Source organism: Salmo salar, chromosome 06 (genome assembly GCF_965601325.2).
Source record: "Salmo salar chromosome 06, fSalSal1, whole genome shotgun sequence".
NCBI classification, from domain to species: Eukaryota; Metazoa; Chordata; class Actinopteri; order Salmoniformes; family Salmonidae; genus Salmo; species Salmo salar.
In genome coordinates this window covers 43,131,312-43,153,283 of record NC_138296.1, presented here as the reverse complement: position 1 = coordinate 43,153,283, position 21,972 = coordinate 43,131,312, and the positions used below count along the sequence as shown (strand labels likewise).

General features: G+C 42.9%; 2 protein-coding genes across 2 annotated transcripts; one reads left to right on the top strand and one right to left on the bottom strand.

The window, feature by feature from the left end:
• Nucleotides 1-1,038: 1,038 nt before the first annotated feature.
• Nucleotides 1,039-12,378, bottom strand: LOC106607323 (ADP-ribosylation factor 2). Its single transcript, XM_014204175.3, has 5 exons — nucleotides 12,227-12,378; nucleotides 7,665-7,822; nucleotides 6,938-7,048; nucleotides 6,679-6,803; nucleotides 1,039-1,776 (listed from the first exon to the last, which is right to left on the bottom strand). Exons 2-5 carry the CDS (start codon nucleotides 7,810-7,812, stop codon nucleotides 1,615-1,617), a joined length of 546 nt encoding a protein of 181 aa, XP_014059650.1. The 5' UTR covers nucleotides 7,813-7,822; nucleotides 12,227-12,378; the 3' UTR covers nucleotides 1,039-1,614.
• Nucleotides 12,379-14,513: 2,135 nt separating this feature from the next.
• On the top strand, nucleotides 14,514-20,924 carry LOC106607324 (protein Wnt-9b). Its single transcript, XM_014204176.3, has 4 exons — nucleotides 14,514-14,708; nucleotides 15,764-16,017; nucleotides 16,860-17,125; nucleotides 18,773-20,924. The coding sequence occupies exons 1-4, from the start codon at nucleotides 14,623-14,625 to the stop codon at nucleotides 19,232-19,234; spliced, it is 1,068 nt and encodes a 355-aa protein (XP_014059651.1). The 5' UTR covers nucleotides 14,514-14,622; the 3' UTR covers nucleotides 19,235-20,924.
• Nucleotides 20,925-21,972: the final 1,048 nt, after the last annotated feature.

The following is a 21,972-nucleotide window of genomic DNA, read 5'->3' as shown; positions in this document are numbered from 1 at the left end:
AGCCCATCCTCCTACAGCTCCTCCCACCAGCCTCCTCTGCTGGAAGTGCCCTGCAGGAAAGCCCAACTCTGCAGCAAACATCCTAAAAGCTAACCCAAACACAACCAGCCCTTCATAAGTCAAACCCAAAGGATCCTAAAGCATTTTGATTGAAAGACTGCACACCTGGCTCCTCAGCTCATGCTAGACCAAGGGAACCAGGTCATCTGTACAAAAAAGAACAATGTAAATAAAATATAATAAAAAGGAAAAAAGTAGACAACAGAAAATGTAATGAGGAGAAAGCCAGAGTGGGAGCAACTCTCAAAAGGCCTCGCTGTTCCAGTGGACAGGAATGGTGCTGAAAACACCCAACTAATCCCATGTACACTCACCCAATACACTAGCAGAGCTATGGCTAGCTACACTCAACTACACTGACCCTCTGCCTAGCATAGCTAATATAGTGTAGTACTACACAAACACACACACACATTTATTGCGTTTTCCATACCTGGCGGTAAGGATCTTTCACTCAATCAAAGCATTATCAATGATCTCACAAGGCCCTGTGAAAGGAACATCACTTAGTGGCATTAGCCACCAATAAAGATGCAGTGTGATAAAGAGGACATCACTTCAGATCCTAGAGGGCAGCAGGGTCAGCAGCTGGTCACCATGGTTACCTTTTGGAACAACAACTTAGCTACATGGAGCCAGCAGACAAGTATTGCTCCACTCTAATAAACCAAAAACAATAGTAACAACTCATTTCAGTCAGTAATGCATACTAAACAGCTGACCCTAAAGTCCTGCAGGTCTTATCAAGCACCATCATCATTCAGGCTAAGGTGGATACGCTCAACAACAAAAACGAGTGGACGAGGGGCGTGGCGACATCACTAATTTGTTGTGCTTCAATTGACGTTTGAGGGTTAGGACAGCGACTGAATGCTAGCTAATAATTTATTAGCTAGTGTGCCCAAGACAGCCAGAACAATGCAGCTGGGCATACTAGAACACAACAGCATGATTTTCCAAAGAATGCAAAGAAGGATCTAGGATGGAAAAGCTATTTTTATTTGTCTTTTTTCCAACCTGATACAGGTTACATTGAGATTTATTTCATGGTGTGGGGTCTCAAACCAACAGTTTTTCAAGTGTGTGACAGATCGCAACACTAGTGGATGAAAAATCAAAGTAGTTTTTTTAATCTATAAACTTTATTCATTTTTCAGATTACACATAAGACTTAGCATCCCGGGTCTTTCTTTGCCTTGTGAAAACCAGGGTGTCTTAAGAGCCACTGAGGGTGGGGCAGGAGGGGAGGGCGCTAGAGTTAGCCATGCTGTCATTTCCACGGGTGAGAGTGACTGTTGAAGGCACAGCAGGGCTGCTCCCACTCCCGGCTCACACACATGCACCCACACATACATACATACATACATACATACATATTAAGATCCACACAAACACTTGCACTCTCACACACGCGCGTATGTGGGGTATCACTGGTCAAAGCCCCATTGGTTGGGATGGAGTGAGAGAGACGGGAGGAGAGAGGGGCTGGGACCAGCGCTGTCGCCCATAACACACTGCGCAGACGAAGACGCAGACAGACGGCGGAATGGTGGATCATTTTGCGTTCTTTAGCTGGTTGGAGAGCCAGTCGAGGCCCTCGTAGAGCCCATCCCCGCTGGTAGCGCAGGTTGCCTGGATGTACCAGTTACGCTGGCGCAGGGAGTGCAGGCCCAGCTTGTCTGTGATCTCCGCTGCGTTCATAGCGTTGGGGAGGTCCTGAAGAGTGGAGAGAAAAGGGTTAACCCAGGAAAACATGCGTCTGCAACAGACCTTCACAAGCCATCTTAGTATTAGAGGTCAACCGATTAAAATCGGCATAACCGATTAAAATCGGCATGGCCGATTAATTAGGGACGATTTCAAGATTTCATAAATCGGTACTCGGCCTTTTTGGACGCCGATTACATTGCAATCCATGAGGAAACTGCGTGGCAGGCTGACCACCTGTTACTCGAGTGCAGCGTCAAAAGGACCTTGTGGCTGCAAGGAGCCAAGGTAAGTTGCTAGCTAGCATGAACTGTTCTTATAAAAACAATCAATCTTCACATAATCACTAGTTTAACTCGTTTGTCCTGTGTTGCATATAATCAATGCGGTGCTTGTTAATTTATCATCGAATCACAGCCTACTTCAACTTTACCAAACGGGTGATGATTTAACAAAAGCGCATTCACGGAAAAAAGCACTATCGTTGCACAAATGTACCTAACCATAAACATCAATGCCTTTCAGAAAATCAATACACAGAAGTATATTTTTTTAAACCTGCATATTTACAGTGGGGCAAAAAAGTATTTAGTCAGCCACCAATTGTGCAAGTTCTCCCACTTAAAAAGATGAGAGGCCTGTAATTGTCATCATAGGTACACGTCAACTATGAGACAAAATGAGAAGAAAAAAAAATCCAGAAAATCACATTGCAGGATTTTTTTATGAATTTATTTGCAAATTATGGTGGAAAATAAGTATTTGGTCACCTACTAACAAGCAAGATTTCTGGCTCTCACAGACCTGTAACTTCTTCATTAAGAGGCTCCTCTGTCCTCCATTCGTTACCTGTATTAATGGCACCTGTTTGAACTTGTTATCAGTATAAAAGACACCTGTCCACAACCTCAAACAGTCACACTCCAAACTCCACTATGGCCAAGACCAAAGAGCTGTCAAAGGACACCAGAAACAAAATTGTAGACCTGCACCAGGCTGGGAAGACTGAATCTGCAATAGGTAAGCAGCTTGGTTTGAAGAAATCAACTGTGGGAGCAATTATTAGGAAATGGAAGACATACAAGACCACTGATAATCTCCCTCGATCTGGGGCTCCACGCAAGATCTCACCCCGTGGGGTCAAAATGATCACAAGAACGGTGAGCAAAAATCCCAGAACCACACGGGGGGGACCTAGTGAATGACCTGCAGCAAGCTGGGACCAAAGTAACAAAGCCTACCATCAGTAACACACTACACCGCCAGGGACTCAAATCCTGCACTGCCAGACGTGTCCCCCTGCTTAACCTGTTTAGGATAGGGGGCAGTATTTTCACGGCCGGATAAAAAATGTACCCGATTTAATCTGGTTATTACTCCTGCCCAAAAACTAGAATATGCATATAATTATTTGATTTGTTTCGAAAACACCCTAAAGTTTCTAAAAAACTGTTTGAATGGTGTCTGAGTATAACAGAACTCATATGCCAGGCCAAAACCTGAAGATTCTATATGGGAAGTGCCCTGTCTGACCATTTCTTGTCCTTCTATAGCCTCTTTATCGAAAATAGAGGATCTCTGCTGTAACGTGACATTTTCTAAGGCTCCCATAGGCTCTCAGAAGGCGCCAGAACGTGGAATGAGATCTCTGCAGTCCCTGGGCGAAAAACAGTAGGGGTTTTGGAAAGTGGTTGTTCTGAGAACAATGACACGGGTGCGCGCGTGCATGTGAGGACTCCATTTTCTATTTTCAGTGTTTGAACGAAAACAAGGTCTCCCGGTTGGAATATTATCGCTATTTTACGAGAAAAATCGCATAAAAATTGATTTTAAACAGCGTTTGACATGCTTCGAAGTACGGTAATGGAATATTGCATTTTTTTGTCACGATACGCGCCGGCGCGTCACCCTTCGGATAGTGTCTTGAACGCAAGAACAAAACGCAGCTATTTGGATATAACTATGGATTATTTGGAACCAAAACAACATTGGGTGTTGAAGTAGAAGTCCTGGGAGTGCATTCTGACGAAGAACAGCAAAGGTAATCCAATTTTTCTTATAGTAAATCTGAGTTTGGTGAGTGCCAAACTTGGTGGGTGTCAAAATAGCTAGCCATGATGGCCGGGCTATCGACTCCGAATATTGCAAAATGTGCTTTCACCGAAAAGCTATTTTAAAAATCGGACACCGCGATTGCATAAAGGAGTTCTGTATCTATAATTCTTAAAATAACTGTTGTTTTTTGTTAACGTTTATCGTGAGTAATTTAGTAAATTCACCGGAAGTTTTCGGTGGGTATGCTAGTTCTGAACATCACATGCTAATGTAAAAAGCTGTTTTTTGATATAAATATTAACTTGATTGAACAAAACATGCTTGTATTGTATAACATAATGTCCTAGGAGTGTCATCTGATGAAGATCAAAGGTTAGTGCTGCATTTAGCTGTGGTTCTGGTTTTTGTGACATATGCTAGCTTGAAAAATGGGTGTGTGATTATTTCTGGCTGGGTACTCTGACATAATCTAATGTTTTGCTTTCGTTGTAAAGCCTTTTTGAAATCGGACATTGTGGTTAGGTAAAGGAGAGTCGTGTCTTTAAAATGGTGTAAAATAGTCATATGTTTGAAAAATTGAAGTTTGGGGATTTTTGAGGTGTTTGTAATTTGCGCCACACTCTATCATTGGATATTGGCGAGGCGTTCCGCTAGCGGCACATCTAGATGTAAGAGGTTAAGCCAGTACATGTCCAGGCCCGTCTGAAGTTTGCTAGAGAGCATTTGGATGATCCAGAAGAGGATTGGGAGAATGTCATATGGTCAGATGAAACCAAAATAGAACTTTTTGGTAAAAACTCAACTCGTCGTGTTTGGAGGACAAAGAATACTGAGTTGCATCCAAAGAACACCATACCTACTGTGAAGCATGGGGGTGGAAACATCATGCTTTGGGGCTGTTTTTCTGCAAAGGGACCAGGACGACTGATCCGTGTAAAGGAAAGTATGAATGGGGCCATGTATCGTGAGATTTTGAGTGAAAACCTCCTTCCATCAGCAAGGGCATTGAAGATGAAACGTGGCTGGGTCTTTCAGCATGACAATGATCCCAAACACACCGCCCGGGCAATGAAGGAGTGGCTTCGTAAGAAGCATTTCAAGGTCCTGGAGCGGCCTAGCCAGTCTCCAGATCTCAACCCAATAGAAAATCTTTGGAGGGAGTTGAAAGTCCGTGTTGCCCAGCGACAGCCCCAAAACATCACTGCTCTAGAGGAGATCTGCATGGAGGAATGGGCCAAAATACCAGCAACAGTGTGTGAAAACCTTGTGAAGACTTACAGAAAACGTTTGACCTGTGTCATTGCCAACAAAGGGTATATAACAAAGTATTGAGATAAACTTTTGTTATTGACCAAATACTTATTTTCCACCATAATTTGCAAATAAATTCATTAAAAATCCTACAATGTGATTTTCTGGATTTTTTTCCCTCATTTTGTCTGTCATAGTTGAAGTGTACCTATGATGAAAATTACAGGCCTCATCTTTTTAAGTGCGAGAACTTGCACAATTGGTGGCTGACTAAATACTTATTTGCCCCACTGTAGTTAAAATAAATGTCGATGTTAGCAGGAAATATTAACTAGGAAAGTTGTCTCACTTCTCCTGCGTTCAGTGCAATCAGAGTCGGGGTTTACGCAACAGTTTGAGCCACCTGGCTCGTTGCGAACTAATTTGCCAGAATTTTACATAAATATGACATAACATTGAAGGTTGTGCAATGTAACAGCAATATTTAGACTTAAGGTTGCCACCCGTTCGATAAAATGCAGAACGGTTCCATATTTCACTGAAAGAATAAAAAAGTTTTGTTTTCGAAATGATAGTTTCTGGATTTGACAATATTAATGACCAAAGGCTCATATTTGTGTTTTATTATATTAGAATTAAGACTGATTTCATAGAGTAGTCTGACTGAGCGGTGGTAGGCAGCAGGCTCGTAAGCATTAATTCAAACAGTACTTTACTGCGTTTGCCAGCAGCTCTTAGCAATGCTTGTTGCACAGCGCTGTTTATGACTAAGCCTATCAACTCCCGAGATTAGTATTGCCAGCCTAAAGTGCTTATAAGAACATCCAATAGTCAAAGGTATATGAAATACAAATGGCAGAGAGAAATAGTCGATGCGTCATAATTCCTATAATAACTACAATCTAAAACCTAAGTGTGAATATTGAAGAACTGGGAATATTGAACCGCCAGCTTTCATACGTTCTCATGTTCTGAGCAAGGAACTTAAACGTTAGCTTTTTACATGGCACATATTGCACATTTCCAACACTGTTTTTGCATTATTTAAACCAAATTGAACATGTTTAATTATTTATTTGAGACTAAATAATAATATTTAATATTTTATTTATGTATTAAGTTAAAATAAGTGTTCATTGTTCATTCAGTATTGTTGTAATTGTCATTATTACAAATATATACATTATAAAAAAAAATCGTCCGATTAATCTGTATCGGCATTGAAAAATCATAATTGGTCGACCTCTACTTAGTATAGAGGAAGTCCATTGTATGACCTTGAGTTTAACTACTAGTATCTGCAAACCATATGAATAATAATACTGTACTACCAATTACAGATGCAGTTTACTGGTGAAGCCTGGGGCTGCGTTAACACAGGCAGCCCAATTGTGATCTTTTGCCAAATTAGTGGCAAAATATCTGCTCTGATTGGTCAAAAGACCAAATTAGTGGGAGAAAAAAAGCACCTGTTAGCTCACGCTGAGAACTTGATTTAAGTGGCTCACTCTTTGTGTCAAGCTAAATTTACATGTCCAGTGTAGCAGGTAAAAAAACTACTGTTTTCCTGACACACTAGTGTCTCTCCCCAGTTAGTCAGTTCACCTGTTTGTTAGCGAACACAAGCAGCACAGCGTCCCTTAGCTCGTCCTCAGCCAGCATCCTTGTCAGCTCCTCCCGCGCTTCATTCACTCTCTCCCTATCGTTACTGTCCACCACAAAGATCAGACCTGAGAGAAGCAGGGGGAGAGAAAGGATGGAGGGTGAGGAAAACAAAAACATTTACCCGGGACAGTCTCGACTCAAAAAGCCAGAAAGAGTGAAGATGGTGCTGAGAGGGGTTCTGGTGACAGTGTCCACTCACCTTGGGTGTTCTGGAAGTAGTGCCGCCACAGAGGCCTGATCTTGTCCTGACCGCCCACATCCCACACAGTGAAGCTGATGTTCTTGTATTCTACCGTCTCAACGTTAAAACCTGAGAGAGATCAGTTACGTCAGAAACCTAAGACACTAACATTCCAAGAGGCTATGAGATGACATATCAGCAATCGCAAACAGGCAAGCTAAGTCACTCCCTTAACACAAATGCCTACATGAAATATCTTTGCCCGAATGTAGCTGCAAATTAAAATGTATATTTGAATAAAATATGCAAAGTGAATGAACATCTACTGGAATATGTAATGTCATCAGCCTTGTGTTACATTCATATAATGCAACATTTATTTCAGGGCGGGGGCTGTAAAGCGCCATTCATTCCTATATTTAAAAGTCAGTTAGTCCCTATGACAACAGCCACATTGCAGGACGTTGCCTGCCTGTGGGAGCTCTGCAGCTGATGTAGGCAGGTACTCTGGGCATGTGGCCAGTGATCAGAGTTCAGATGAGATGGGGACAGAGGGAGTACATGGCTGTAGGTATGACATTCATTTCCACTCCCCTACAACTAAACAAACAGGAGCCTAGACCTCATGAAACTCACATGGAGCAAGGTGTTGGAGGAGTATTGGGGAGCATTTCAGGAGGGGTTTGTACCTAAGTGAGGAGTGTGTGATGAGAAGCGGTAAAAGGGATAAGGCTAAGCTACTCACCGATGGTAGGGATGGTGGTGACGATCTCTCCCAGTTTGAGCTTGTACAGGATGGTGGTCTTGCCGGCAGCATCCAGCCCCACCATCAGAATCCGCATCTCTTTTTTACCAAAGAGATTCTTAAACAGGCCTGCAAACATGTTCCCCATCTTGGCTAATCTGGAGGAAGGGAGACAGAAACCAAAACGGTTAAGCTAGTAGTCGTACAACATTCATTGTGCCTAACACCGGGCTAAACCGGCCGTGTGTATGTGTGTCCACATATTCGGTAACACAAAAGCTCGCTGACGTATGTGAGCAGTGTGGATGAAATGATTCATTAACATTAAAATATTCTGCACCGCTCCCGCATACGTGGGTGGTGTAGGATCGGTGTAAAACAAGACATTTTTTATGAATCCATTTATAAATGTATAAACGGGTTCCCATCCTTGGTAATTTCATTAAGACTTTTGACCTGTGAGGGTAATAATGTCAGGCTAAGCTTCCTTATCTCTGATAAAGGGCAACCACAGAGAGTAAATTCATGAGGGGGAGAAAAAGTGCTGAGAAAAGCATTCAGTCGCTGTCTGTTTATTTTGAGTCTTAACAATGGGCCCTCACAGTGGCGCCTCTGGGTCTCACACCACACACGAGCAGGACTTGGCTGAAGGGGCTGCAGGTCAGTGTTGTTTTGAGTGGCAGGCAACTGTTTACTCATAGCCAGGAGCAGAGAAGTGGATCACATGACTGGCAGAGCACTGACCAGAGACACGATCCAGGGGTAGAGGCTGGTTATAACATAGCGCCACCTGAACACCTATTGCCCAACACCCACCAGGCAAGAACACAAACAGGCTCTGTAACAGCAGCCCCAACGATTAAAATGTAATAGCCTAGTCAGTCCCAAATAGAAGCCTACATACATGTCTAACAACACCATAACTAATTCACGTTTTTTTTTTTACCATAACTTTCAATTCATGTTGTTTTTTTTTACATAACTTTCTCACTGTTGAAATGCGTTTCTAAATGTACACCAATTTGGTGCCTTTTGAGAAGTGTAACTTTCACAACTTCAACTTCATGAAAAAATACAAATAAAAATCCTCTGAAGAGATACATTTTGTTTTTATAAAGACTATATATAGTAAGCAGAGCCTACTAAGTGCAAAATAAAGTAACAGGGTTGAGTTCTTCTTAAATCAACCATCAAATTTGGGGTGGCGGGTAGCCTAGTGGTTAGAGCGTTGGACTAGTAACCGAAAGGTTGCAAGATCGAATCCCTGAGCTGACAAGGTAAAAATCTGTCGTTCTGCTCCTGAACAAGGCAGTTAACCCACTGTTCCTAGGCCGTCATTGAAAATTTGAATTTGTTCTTAACTGACTTGCCTAGTTAAATAAAGGTGTAAAAAAACAACAACACTTATGACAGGGAAACTGTCACAGAAACGTGTGTGTGCAACCAGGAGGGGCAATTAAATGCAAGCGTCACACAAAAAATACATTGTTACAACATTTCTAGAGAATGGGTAACAGGGTTGACATGTTATGCTCAGTTTTGCACCACAAAATTTCCAAAAAGAGTAGAATCAGCTCATCTGCTTTTACTCTAAGATATTACTATTAAATGTTCAATGTTTTAAAAGACAGTGCCACCATATTAAAATTCGAGTTAATTTAACAGGGTTGAGGGACATACTTAAATGAATCACATAAATAATCATCTTCAGAAATAACTATCTAGCAACAAAATAACTAGGGCTTTACAATGATGCTGAACCTTGGAGAAGTGTTGGGATTAAGTGGGTTAAAATCATCATAGAAGTGAGAGTTGACAGAGGGACTTCAAAATGCTGCATTTTGGCACTTCAGAAGATTTATTGAATTCTCCATGTTGTCTATTATATTAAAGGGCACATAATTTAATATAACAGGCTTTTAAAATACAATATTGGTGCACAATATCTAATTAAATTATCGAAGGGTCGCAAAAGGCACTCATGGAATGACCCACAAATGTATCAATTGTTGACTTTCATTTTCAATCAATATTCATTGCAATAACAATCCTTCCTATTATTCAGTATGTTGCCAACCACATCGCAGAATCATGTGATTTAAGACACGGCCTATGATGAAACAGGCTCACTACATCAGAAAAATAGTGTATCCTAAACACCATGACAAAAACAGATTTATATTTGAGACAAGTTAGCGGTCTTAATACAAACTGGACAAGAGTAGGGGACGATGGGAGCGCATTATAAAAGACCCATACAGGTGTTGTAGGTGAAACGAAGAGCATGCAGGCTGAGCTCAAGGAAAAGCACACAATGAGGCCAGTGATGTGGCGAATATAGGTCAGCGCTCAGAGGAACCAGAGTACTAGAGACTGGATATGGGAGAGGTAACAACACACCTGTAAGCAGAGACATACTGCTGAATTAACCAGGAGAGAGACAGGGAAACAATGATCCTGTCACACCAAATAGGCTATTGAACACTCAGGTCTTTCTCCAAAGGACACGAATGACTTCTAAAATAATGGAACATTTTGCTACACAACTCTGATCTTGTGCAAAAACACTCCCACTAACACATGACTACAAATGACTTCATAAGATAACACCAACACAGTATTATTACACTCCTTCAAGACAATTGTGTGGCAAATGGTATAGAAATTAACATAATTCATAAAGGCGTTCTTCGGTAGAAAAATGCTGAAGCCATTTAAATATGACACACGCCCTGGCACTTCTGAAATAAACTATACAACTGTAGGCAAACAAAAGCTAGGAGGGGTGTGATTTGAGGTCTAACATGAACACAGGGAGTTGTCAGTTTCACAAAGTGCCTTCCTGGATTCAGAATGTGACAACGAATCTAGCTCTAGCAAACAGACATTCCACAGAGGGAAGTTTCAGAACTAGAAAAGCTCAGAAATTGCAGATTTCTAACAATGACATCACAACAATGCCAGCTCATTTGAATCAGGATTGGTCACCCTGTTCCTCAACTAAAGCAAAGAGGAAGTGCTCAGAATGCATCGTCTTCGGAGGGAACAGGAATGATAGGGGAGGGCTTTGGGAGGCCTGCAGCAAGTCATCAGAGTAGTTAAGTGAACTTATCACAGTATGCGGGGCGGTAGGGTAGCCTAGTGGTTAGAGCGTTGTACTAGTAACCGAAAGGTTGCAAGATCGAATCCCCGAGCTGACATGGTAGAAATCTGTCGTTCTGCCCCTGAACAAGGCAGTTAACCCACTGTTCCTAGGTTGTCATTGAAAATAAGATTTTTTTCTTAACTGACTTACCTAGTTAAATAAAGGTAAAATATAAATAAATAAAGGCTGCTTGAGGTGGTCTTTTTGGGGTGCATCGATGTGTTAATCTATCAAAACACACATCGTCCCTATGGCCGTCACTAGAATGCCAATGTGGCAGAAGGGACTTTTTGCTCTTGTCCTGAACAATCTTTGAAAAACATTTTCTGCAACACATTAATATTGAGGGAACACTAGGGGCATCAAGGAGGCTCATTTTCTTGTTGGACAGGCAAATAGTGGACATTTTTCTTTTAAGTCTAGCGATGTTTTTCCATAAGGGAAAGTTGAAACGTCAGGCATACTGGGGTTATCCTGCTACACTGGTTGTTTGATCAGCCCCTCATCAGGACCTGAACAAAGTAGGAACATCTGCCAGAGATTCCTGGAGAACTCAATGTTTGAAAATGGAAATGTATGGAAGTCAGAGACATGGGTGTCACAGTAATAAATAACACTAAGATGCGTGTAGCGTTGTATGCATCACACACACTATTTTGCTTCAGTTGTCTGTCCATTAAAATGACTTATGTTAGACATAAGGGTTTAGCTAGTTAGCTACTTTGATTTGTAACACTAGTTAGTGACTAACCATGTGACCCGTTCAGTTTGAAGACACTGACAACAGTTTCCAAAACCAAATCTAACCATACAGTACCCACAGTTACACTAGCTAAAGCTTCCCGGCACCGTTTAGGTACCCAGGTAGAAGGCCGTAGAGACCACCACGTCCAAGTTACCTTACCGTTTAACCCCCAGGCTGGTTAACTACATTCATTTAGAGACGTGTTTAACGTTGGTTAGCTAGTTAATAAGCGGCAGACGACTCAAATCTCAATCCATGTAAATTAACGTTACGCAGTCAGAAAATAGGCGTAGCTAGCTAGCTAACGTTAATTTTGCTTACATCGTTAGCTAGCACAAGCAAACGAAGCGGCTCGACATGACTCAAAATAGGAGGAAGCTGAATGTCCAATCACAATGACCAGCGAATACTTACTGACACAATTTCAGTAAAGTTTGCGGAATAATGCTCTCACGACTTTTACAGGTCGTGAAAATATGAAGCCGGCGAGCTAGCTAACGTTAACTAGCTATTGACGGCAGATTATCCTCGTTTGGTTTGAGTCTACGCATTCGTTGTCAAAGCTTGCGGTCAAGCCGAAAGCAAATAAGCAATCGTTTGCATTCCAGATTCATGAAAAAAATAAATACAATAAATTACATATTATATTGCTACTTGGTATACACGTTTTACCTTTTAGTGGCGGTTTCTCGATCTTTCTTTTACGCTCCTATTCACCGCTAACAACAAAATGGCGTCTTTCACAAGTGTCAAGAAAGCCGCGTCATGAACGTTGTACATCGTAAGATCTTCACCAATCATGTTATCCATGCAAGTCACAAAACCATACCTTGCTGTGCTGCGGACCAATCGATGCAACAACATTTAATGTTGAGGGCGGAGATTTACAAAAGGCCCTCCTCCAGTTTGCCCTACAAACTGAAAGACCAGTCAAGCTTCCCGTAGGATCAAGCATCCCCGCCTCTTCCCCGCCCCATGTTTCCGGCTTCAATGGAGACTGGAGAAATGTGTCACTGGCCCAACCCATCATCATTGGGGAGGATAGCAAACAAAACAAACCGGTTGCATTTGTTCAATCCAGAAGAATAAAAAAAACGTCCGGGAAATACAGGACCATGGGTGTGTATAGCCTTACATTATATATGGCAAGCAAGTGCTGCCTTATATGCCTTATGGCTAGGCCACTTGCCTATAATATCATAGAGATTATCATCTCAATCAATAAGCAATAGCCTACAATTTACATTTCTGATCAAAGAATTCCAGCTTGTTTCTGTCATTCATCTTTTAAACAGCCGGAAAGAGTCAGAGCCAACACCATAGAAATAGGAATTAGAATACAAATTAAGTAATTTAATGGGATCTCTATGGCCAACACTAACATGCAAGGTCTACAATGACAGATAGGTCTATAGGGCCAATAGGTAGGTAACCTGGAGTTGGGGGGGCCTTGGAGGTGGGCAGAGGGGAGAAGTGGGTTGCAAGGTTCAAGGTGCATCAGGGTTCAAGCGTTCATCAAGGTTGTTGGGGTCATCGTTTAAAGGCTCACAATGTGTGTTGTTCATATTAAATCCACTAGATGGGGCCGTCTCCATGCTGCAGTCATAATGTCCCAATAAATCAAAGCCAATAGTTTCCGTTTCGTGTTTCCTTTCCATAAATCAACCACTGAAATTCTAGGCATAGGCCTATGCGAGTGCAATATCATCAGGTGGAAGTTTGTCCACGTTTCATGTGTTTGTGCTCATGGTTATCTAATTCAGGTGGTTGTCCGGTTCCCTCAGTTATGCAGGTGCCACACTGAGCAGACAACTCGATATTTGATTACCCATTCATCCACATGGTAATTGTAAACCAGAGTTGTTGTTGATGCTGTTGGACATGAAGTGAATAACAGGGATTTTATATGAAAATGGCCTATGGACTGAGACATCATGGGTGGTATGCAGATATATCTACAGGTGTCATGAAGCACAGAATATTCTTTAATTAGGGGATATAAGCCTTGAGATGCATTGCATTAAAATAAAAGCTTATTGTTGATGTTTGTCTGTATGTGATGTTGTACAGTAATTACTTATTCACCGTGACTAGGCAGTGGGCAGAGGGCATGCCACTTGTTATTAGTTTGTGTGTTGTCAGGGCTGTCTGTCCCACAATGTGTTGCTTCTCTTTGCAGGTGTTTGGTCAAGCGCCCACGTGAGCATAAATAAATATATAAAAAAATAAAGATGTAATCCAGTTGAGTATAAAAACGTATTTATAGCGTTTTTTTCCTGCTGCTATGAAACAGTAAGTAAGAATCAAAGAAAAAACACTGTTAGGTAGAGAAAATTAGATTAGAGCCTTGGTGGTTTGTAAACATTATGACCAAAATTAAAATAGAGTTATCAAGAACGAGACAGACCATCAGCGAGTCTTTGCTGGCAATGTAAAATAGACAGCAAGTGATGGTGGAGATTCAACTGTATAAAAGTATGTATTGCTTAATATATGCCTATGGAATCCTATGCCTATAATCCAAGATCCATTTTTGCTATAACAATTGTGTCTGCATGTTCGTATTTGTAGGCTATGTCTACCTTCTCAGGAAGCCACATAACTTCTTAAAGGTGCACACTCGGTTATAGTCATTCTATAGCCAGCCACATCCTATAGCATATAGTTATTCTGGTATATGCCCATACACCTGCCACTGGTGTATCCACCATAAACATGGCAGAGTAGATCTGTCAGTGGGTAGAATGAAAATGCACCAGCAAGTCTGAATATGAGGCACGATAATGACAAAACCCAGACGAATGCTCATCACAGCCAGGTAGATTTCCTACCTGTCATTTCCATCTAAGTGGGGGGCGTTTCAATGGTTGGGGCGGGACGACAAGGGAGTCAGTCCAATGGGCGTGTGGCACGATGATGCGCACCCCAGAGGCCTTGCCTCCCTTGGGACCGCGCCTGCCGCAGTGGACCGAAGTTTGTGTGGGCCACTTAGGAGGTGAGCCTGCCAGACGGCACAGACTTTCCCAGTGCAGAATCAGCGAGATGAAGAGCAGCGTCGACCCGTCATCATGTGCTCTAGGCTCCCAAGGACCGCCTGCCTACTGCGACTCATTGAGCTCTGCATCCTCCTTTCGCACACTGCAGCATATTTTGGGTCAGCCACAACTCTTGTACTGTTATGTCTCTGCATTTATTGTCTTTTCCTTGCTTCTAACATATACAGCAGATCGATATCGTTAGGGAATAATGCATGTGATGCGACGTACATAGCCTGCCTATATGATGGAAGCCCAGCGTTCCATGACTATCGTGCGCAATTACGCACGAGACCTTAATAATGTAGGACTGTAAATGTTGACTTGTTTGGATGTTCAAGTCCACAGAGATGATTTATGATTGCATTTTTCTGCTATCTAAAAGTAAACAAAGTAGACTAGTTTACAAGGCTGTGTGGCAATTTTTCAAATAGGCCTACATCCTTATGATACCACTACATATTATAATATTATTGATGATTATTAATTTGCCAAATAAGTATCAGAGCAGAATATTTGAATATTTAAGATAGCCTTTGTATAATCTATGACTTGCTGTGAGTGTGAATGGTTTCTCACGGTCTCCTGACCTCTCGAGTTTGGCACCACCTCAATTCTCTCACTTTTTGGCAATAGTCGAAATGTGTATGAGGGAGCTCATTTGCATGCATAAACAGATTTGTTTTAATATTTTATTTTAAAATTAGAATCCTACACTCAGTTTCCTTTTTTAGCATTATTGTGTGGTTTTATTGGGCACATGTGGGTAGGACAGACGAAGTCAAATGTAGTCCGATATGTGCGTAATTTTACTTTGGAAGCAAATTCAGTCATTTTGATATGACTTACTACGTTTATACTTAATTGCGCGTATACCTATGTGTAGTGTGTTGTTAAAAGCTTGTAGAGTCAGCAAAAACTATACATATTTTCTCGATTTATAGGCTATGGCTCTATAAACAAATGTAATTGTTATGGACACATGTTATATAAATTACTCTGGAACAACATGTTTTCTTTATTCCCAGGACCACCAGAACGTTGGTTATTATTTATAGGTCTACATATTTATATTCTCTTGCTAAGATTATTGATATGACTTTTTCCTTTTGAATTTGGTAAAGTCCGTGATAACTATACTGCACTGAATGTATACATTTGTCTCCTTTGAAAGGCTGACAGGCCGAGAGCCCTTGGTCTTTTTGCCTGCCCCGTTCTCCAATGAACCCCCAACGGGAAAAGCTCACCTGAAACAATGCGAGCAGATGACCCTGACCCGTAGGCAGAAACGAATGTGTCGCCGCGAGCCGGGTTTGGCCGAGACGCTGCGTGAATCAGTGCGTCTCAGCCTCTTGGAGTGCCGCTATCAATTCCGGAACGAGCGCTGGAACTGTAGCTTGGACGGCCGCGGGAGTCTTCTGAAAAGAGGTGCAATAATATGTCATCAATTCATAGAGTTCTATGTATTTACACACATAGAGATACGAGGGAAAGATTTCCATCTGGAGGGACGCATCATGGGAAACATGTAAACATGTAGGTCTAATAACCTAGACTGATGTTGTATTGTGAATATCGTAAGGGTCAAATTACTACTTGATGATGCAAATGATTTCTCAAGTGCAATGATGCAATTGATTGTAAATGTAAGTATATTGAATTGATAAATTGACTGTGGTGGGGTAGGTGAGTGATCTCAAAATAAAGAGCCAGGCTAAACTCTAGTCTATAGCCTACAAAAAAAAGTCCGCGGCTAACGCTCCACCACTTATAAAATAATTTCAGAGCATGGTTATGCTATCAGCACGAAGAGCCATGAACAGGTCAGCATGGAGTTAATTAAGGGCTAAAGAGCCAAAAAGCCCGGTGCGGCGGGGCCGACGAGGGCCCAGTGGTTATTTATATCTCCCAAAACCGCCCAGTTACCAGAGGAAAAGGGCGGCGTGATTACTGACTTTTATCTGAGAAAAAAATCCTTCCTAGTCAAAATAAGAATTAATTGGATTAAAATACATCATAGCGATGTCTCTGGGCTAAGCAAATAACAGTGCGAAATCATGACACAACTCTTGAAATGGAACACTGTAGTAGAAATATGGGAGTAGAATGTAACCAAAATATGTATCGCATGAGCTTGGATGATAGTCTAGTTTTTGCATGTCTGGGCCTAGCCAATTTACGAGGACTAAACAACATTTAAAACAAATATATATATATAAAAAATGTATTGTAGACTATTATTAATTGTTGATGTCATTTGTCGTTTCCAGGCTTCAAGGAGACGGCCTTTCTCCTTGCGGTGTCTTCAGCGGCATTGTCCCACGCACTAGCAAAGGCTTGCAGCTCAGGCCGAATGGAGAGGTGCACATGCGATGACTCCCCAGGAATACAGCATCGCGAGGCATGGCAGTGGGGGGTCTGCGGTGACAACTTGAAATACAGCACCAAATTTCTCAAGAAGTTCTTGGGCCAGAAGAGGGTCAGCAAAGACCTGAGGGCGCAGATCGACTCCCACAACATTAACGTTGGAATTCGGGTGAGTGAGTGAGTGAGTGTTGACGTGTGGATAAGCTCAAGCAAAACAACAAGAAGCCCATTAATCATTTGTGAGTGACACTATTGTGGCTTAAATTAAAATGTTTCAACATAGAAAGGTATAAGCCTATGCCAGTAGCGAGTAGTTTCCTCCCATGCTCAGGAGAGCATCATAAAACATATCAGCCAATAGCAGCTCAATTTTAGACCCACCAGCAGAAGACAAACCCAACACTGCTTTTCATACAATGCACTCTTACAACAGAGGCAGCAGGGACTGTGTGACTTTACCAGGTCTAGCCCTGACTCCTTGCCCATATAGCTCATCCAGTGCCAGTAGCCCACTCCCCCTGCATAGTGTCTCCCTTCTTGTAGCCCTGGTGGATAGATAGCTACTGGGCCTGGGCTGGTCGAGGCTGAAGGAGGCAGCAAGTAACAGGGATAGGAGAGCAGACAGACTGCTGTCAGATCCCTGGAGCCAGGCGTTCCAAGGCAGGCATGATAAAGCTTGCTGTGCGGGCCCACAGAAAATTAAAGGTCTCCCGTCAGAGAGAACAATTATAACTGTTGCCTCCTTTAATATACGAGCAAGCATTTTTTTCCACATAATGTATGGCGCTGAACTGTGCTCTTCTCCATAAATCCACATAATGTTCATACGGTAACCACTATGTGTGTATTTGTGTGTGTAGCTTAGAAACAGCCAGCCCCAAGGCTCTTCCCCTTTACCTTTCACCTGAGGCAGCAGGCCCTTCAGAGACGGAGAGAGGGAGAGATACAAACAACAGGATGAACTGAAGTAGTCTATCTTATCTTTATTGAGTGTGGCGTTTTCCTCACCTTCCACCTATCCGGCTCAGTAGAGACCCGGAGGTGGTTGTTTTTTTTCACAACACCCCCCTCTAACCCCCATCCCTCAGTAATGTTCTGAGATGCCCCTGAGGGGTTCATACCTGCGTAGGGCGGAACTCGGCAGAACTCTTCAACCCTGAAGTAGCCCCTGGGTCTCCCCCCTCCCCCCTCCCCGTAAGGATGACCCCCATGCCGCATGACCTGTCTCTGGCCCCCACCCAGTTAGAGTCTCTCTGGCTGAGTGCCTCAGCGCTGGTACCCCCACCCCACCACCACCATGCTCAGTGAACTTTTGAACGAAGGCATCCTTTAGCCGCTAACCCAAACTCTCTAACTGTTTCAGCTTTTTAAACTCTTATGATCGTTTTCCGTGCACACACACACACACACACACACAGAACAGGGTGGAAAGATTCTGCTGTCTGTCTGTGATGCCTGTCTCTAATGCCTCAGGCTTCATAGGAGAGAAACAGGAGAGAAGCAGTGAGAAAGAGCTAGTTTCAACACATTGAAAAAAGGAATCCGCAGGCGCTGTCTAGATGCGAGACGTCAGGTGTATGAAATACTGCATGCCGAACAGTCTCCATAATCCATCAACTCAATCATCTCAAGGATGACTAGCCCCACACCATCTGACCCCCGCCCCACCAACCCACCCTGCAGGAAACTGGTTCCCTCTGTCTAGATAGGCACCGAAGATAAGAGCCCAGTTAATGAATCAGACTGAATAAACTGACATCTCACTCTCTTCCCGTCCTTCCTCCTCACCCTCCTTTCCCCCCTCCTTCCCTTTCAGGCAGTGAAGAGTGGCCTGAAGACTACCTGTAAGTGTCACGGCGTCTCCGGCTCCTGTGCCGTGCGGACCTGCTGGAAGCAGCTGTCCCCGTTCCACGACACCGGGCGGCTGCTCAAGTTCCGCTACGACACGGCCGTGCGTGTGCTGAGCGTCACCAACACGGCCACCGGGGAGACGGAGCTGGCGGGGCCGCGTCGCCACGGCCAGAGCCACCGCTCCACTGACCTGGTGTTCCTGGAGGACTCCCCCAGCTTCTGCAGGCCGTCACGCTACTCTCCCGGCACGGCCGGACGCTCCTGTGCCAAGGACACCAGCTGCCAGAGCCTTTGCTGCGGGCGCGGCTACAACACGGCCATGCACCTCACCACCCTCTCCTGCCACTGCCAGGTGCGCTGGTGCTGCCATGTAGAGTGCCAAACCTGTGTCAGGGAGGAGGAAGTGTACACCTGCAAAAATACCTGAAAAGGGGGAGAGATGGAGACAAAGAGACAAAAAGATGGGGAGAGGAAAACGAGAACATTCAAAATGGCAGGACTAGAACCACTCAGACATTACTCTTGATAAATTAAAGGGTTTGACTTTTAAACATACCCTTACAGATGCCTGTTCTGAACTGAGAACTGTTTTGGGAAGCATGGAAATGGAACAAGGTCATAATGTTGTTGGTAGTTTGCCACTTGATGGAATCGAACATGCGCGGTCTCCTCAGATGAGGCAGTATCAAGACCACTTTCTGCTTTGCTCTTACTGAATGCACTGACATCACAGACCTTATGTGAGAGGGAGAGAGGGTTGCCTTGCTGGACAGTTATGTGCAGGGAATGGGCTCTTCACATGGTACTGGAATGGACAGTAGGTCACCATCATTATTTGGCAACATCATCTCTGTGGGAGCCCTGACAGTTCCATTGGTCCTGTCCTCTTGTCGGTCTGTTTCTTAGTCAGTTTGTCTAACTGCTACTATGCTGTAGTGCTTAAATCAAGATTTAGAGCATTTCCAAAGTGGAGTCTAGAGCCTCTTGACGTCTGTCTCCCTGTCTGCCAGTCTCATTTGCTGTTTGCTTGTCTCTTTATTTGCTGTGAGAGCAGTCTAAGGGTTCATTCATTCATAATAGAAAAATGAAGCACTTATGTTGGCTATGTTATGTATAGTACTATACTCCTTTGCTTTAAGGTGAGAAATGTATCTGGGTCAATACTGATATCCACCACACACCTTAAAAAGTCCCATTGAATCACTGGATGTCTGAATATGGAATATTAGTACAGGTTGCCTATAATCACAGTGAGTTAGTATGTCATTTTTGACTAAATGCAGTCATAGGGTTATTGTGTGGTAAAGTAGACCTGTTGTCTCTTGTGAGAATGTCTATGATAATACTACATGTTTTACATTGTTAACACAGTAAAGGAAAAATGCAAAGGAAATTGCACTCAAACTAAGGGAAACTCCAAACACTGTCCATAAAAACGGCCATGCAAAGTTCTTCTTTTGCTGACACTGTAAAGAACTTTGCTCTATTTTGTATTTATAAGTGGGCATGTCTGCACGCACTCTGTGCTTTCAAGTGTGTTCCCCTGACCAAATCAAACCGTTTTCTCTACAGTCTAATTCAGGCACATCTTTGTTCTCTAATGTCTTTGAAATGGCCCAATCATGCTGCTTGTTTTCTCAATTACCAATCAGAGAAAATAGCAGTATTTTACTCCGCCATTCCTCCAGCTCTCAATGCCAGACCTCTGTGTCTGTCCATGGGTTAGGGTTGAAGGTGCATATCTGCCCCTAGGGCTTTTAGGCACCTATTTATGTTTCCAACAGTTCCCTGTGCCAGTGTTTATTTTCTTGTTTATGCAGAGATATAGAGTTATGTACATGGATATAACTCATATCAGGCTCAAAGCATATTAGACAGTGGAATCGTATATATCTCTACCTCATCTGGTCTTTGGGCAATTATCATAATGATTTATTTGCCTTGCAAATACTTCCTTGTGTCTGTCACGAAACTAAAGTCAAACTTTTAGATCAATGTACAGTTCCTTTAAACTGGGTCATAGCTGTATACTGTAACAATATGATTTACATTGTGACATACTGTATATTCTTATTTAAAAGCAATTCAAATAAATCAACATATACATTTGTAAAAAATGTCTTTGTCTCCATTCATAGTTACTATAAGTAATGATCAAGCTTGTTACCTGTTACTATATTTTACTTTCTCGTCTTAAAATGAAAGTATGGGAGCCTTGTGGCAGTAACTTCTCTTTCTTTCATCCTGATCAATTTCTGTCTCCCTTTCCCTTTATGTCTCTCTCTCTCTCTCTCGCACACACACGCGCACACACCAATCACAGAATCACAGTCACAAAAGCCATGGCCATACACCTGCCCTGAGCTCCACACACGAGCAGTCTCTCTCCAGCAAAACCACTTCCTGATTGTGCTGCCCTGCCCTCCTTTTCATCTGAAAGGACTGTGGTCTCAGTGCATCACTCTCAACCACCAACTGCCCAACACATGCAGGGGGAGGAGAGCAGCACGCACATACAGGTGTTCTGCCTCTGGCACAACAGGCCAGCCACGATGACAACAGTAATGATGATGATGTCAAAGACGATGATGCAGAAGAATGTTGTCTACAGAATGTTTTTTTCCCCCTTTGACCTCAATATACAGTGCGCCCCTCAAAGGGTAAAAGGTCATATCTCACGCTAATGATTAGAAATGAAATATTCGTACCTGTGAGAGAAGGCTCTCCACTGGGAACCAAATCACACAGAGGCTTATTGTTTGAGATATTGCTACATTTACAGACTGTGTCGTGTCCCGGAGCTTTTGATGTTTAGACATGAACATTCTCTGCTCCAACATAATGAGCTCTGCTCTATTAAATCATCCAACAGGTCACAGGTTGACATGATCAGACTGCTGGCTCATATAGGACCCCACCTAATGACTGTTTATCAACATTTACCTTTATTACATATAACTGCTTTACAATAAGAGGGGGGTGAAGAGGGAGAGAGAGTGGGGGAGAAAGGACGGGAACGCAAGAACCAGACGGAAGGACGTGTCGTTTACTTGCGAGCCGGACGAGGGGAGAAAGGGAGATATGGAGAGAAACATTAAGAGAGAGAAGTCGATGGAAGGATGAGACGGGGGATCGTTTGGAGCCCAGGAGGCTGATCTCCTGCTG

Excerpts from the sequence above, each read along its gene's own strand:
- LOC106607323 (XM_014204175.3), bottom strand. The coding sequence starts at position 7,812 with ATGGGGAACATGTTTGCAGGCCTGTTTAAGAATCTCTTTGGTAAAAAA. Across the intron at positions 6,804-6,937 it reads CTACTTCCAGAACACCCAAG|GTCTGATCTTTGTGGTGGAC; the intron begins GTGAGTGGACAC and ends TGCTTCTCTCAG. Across the intron at positions 1,777-6,678 it reads TTGTGTTCGCTAACAAACAG|GACCTCCCCAACGCTATGAA; the intron begins GTGAACTGACTA and ends TCCACTCTTCAG.
- LOC106607324 (XM_014204176.3), top strand. The coding sequence starts at position 14,623 with ATGTGCTCTAGGCTCCCAAGGACCGCCTGCCTACTGCGACTCATTGAG. Across the intron at positions 14,709-15,763 it reads CACACTGCAGCATATTTTGG|GCTGACAGGCCGAGAGCCCT; the intron begins GTCAGCCACAAC and ends CTCCTTTGAAAG. Across the intron at positions 16,018-16,859 it reads CGGGAGTCTTCTGAAAAGAG|GCTTCAAGGAGACGGCCTTT; the intron begins GTGCAATAATAT and ends TGTCGTTTCCAG.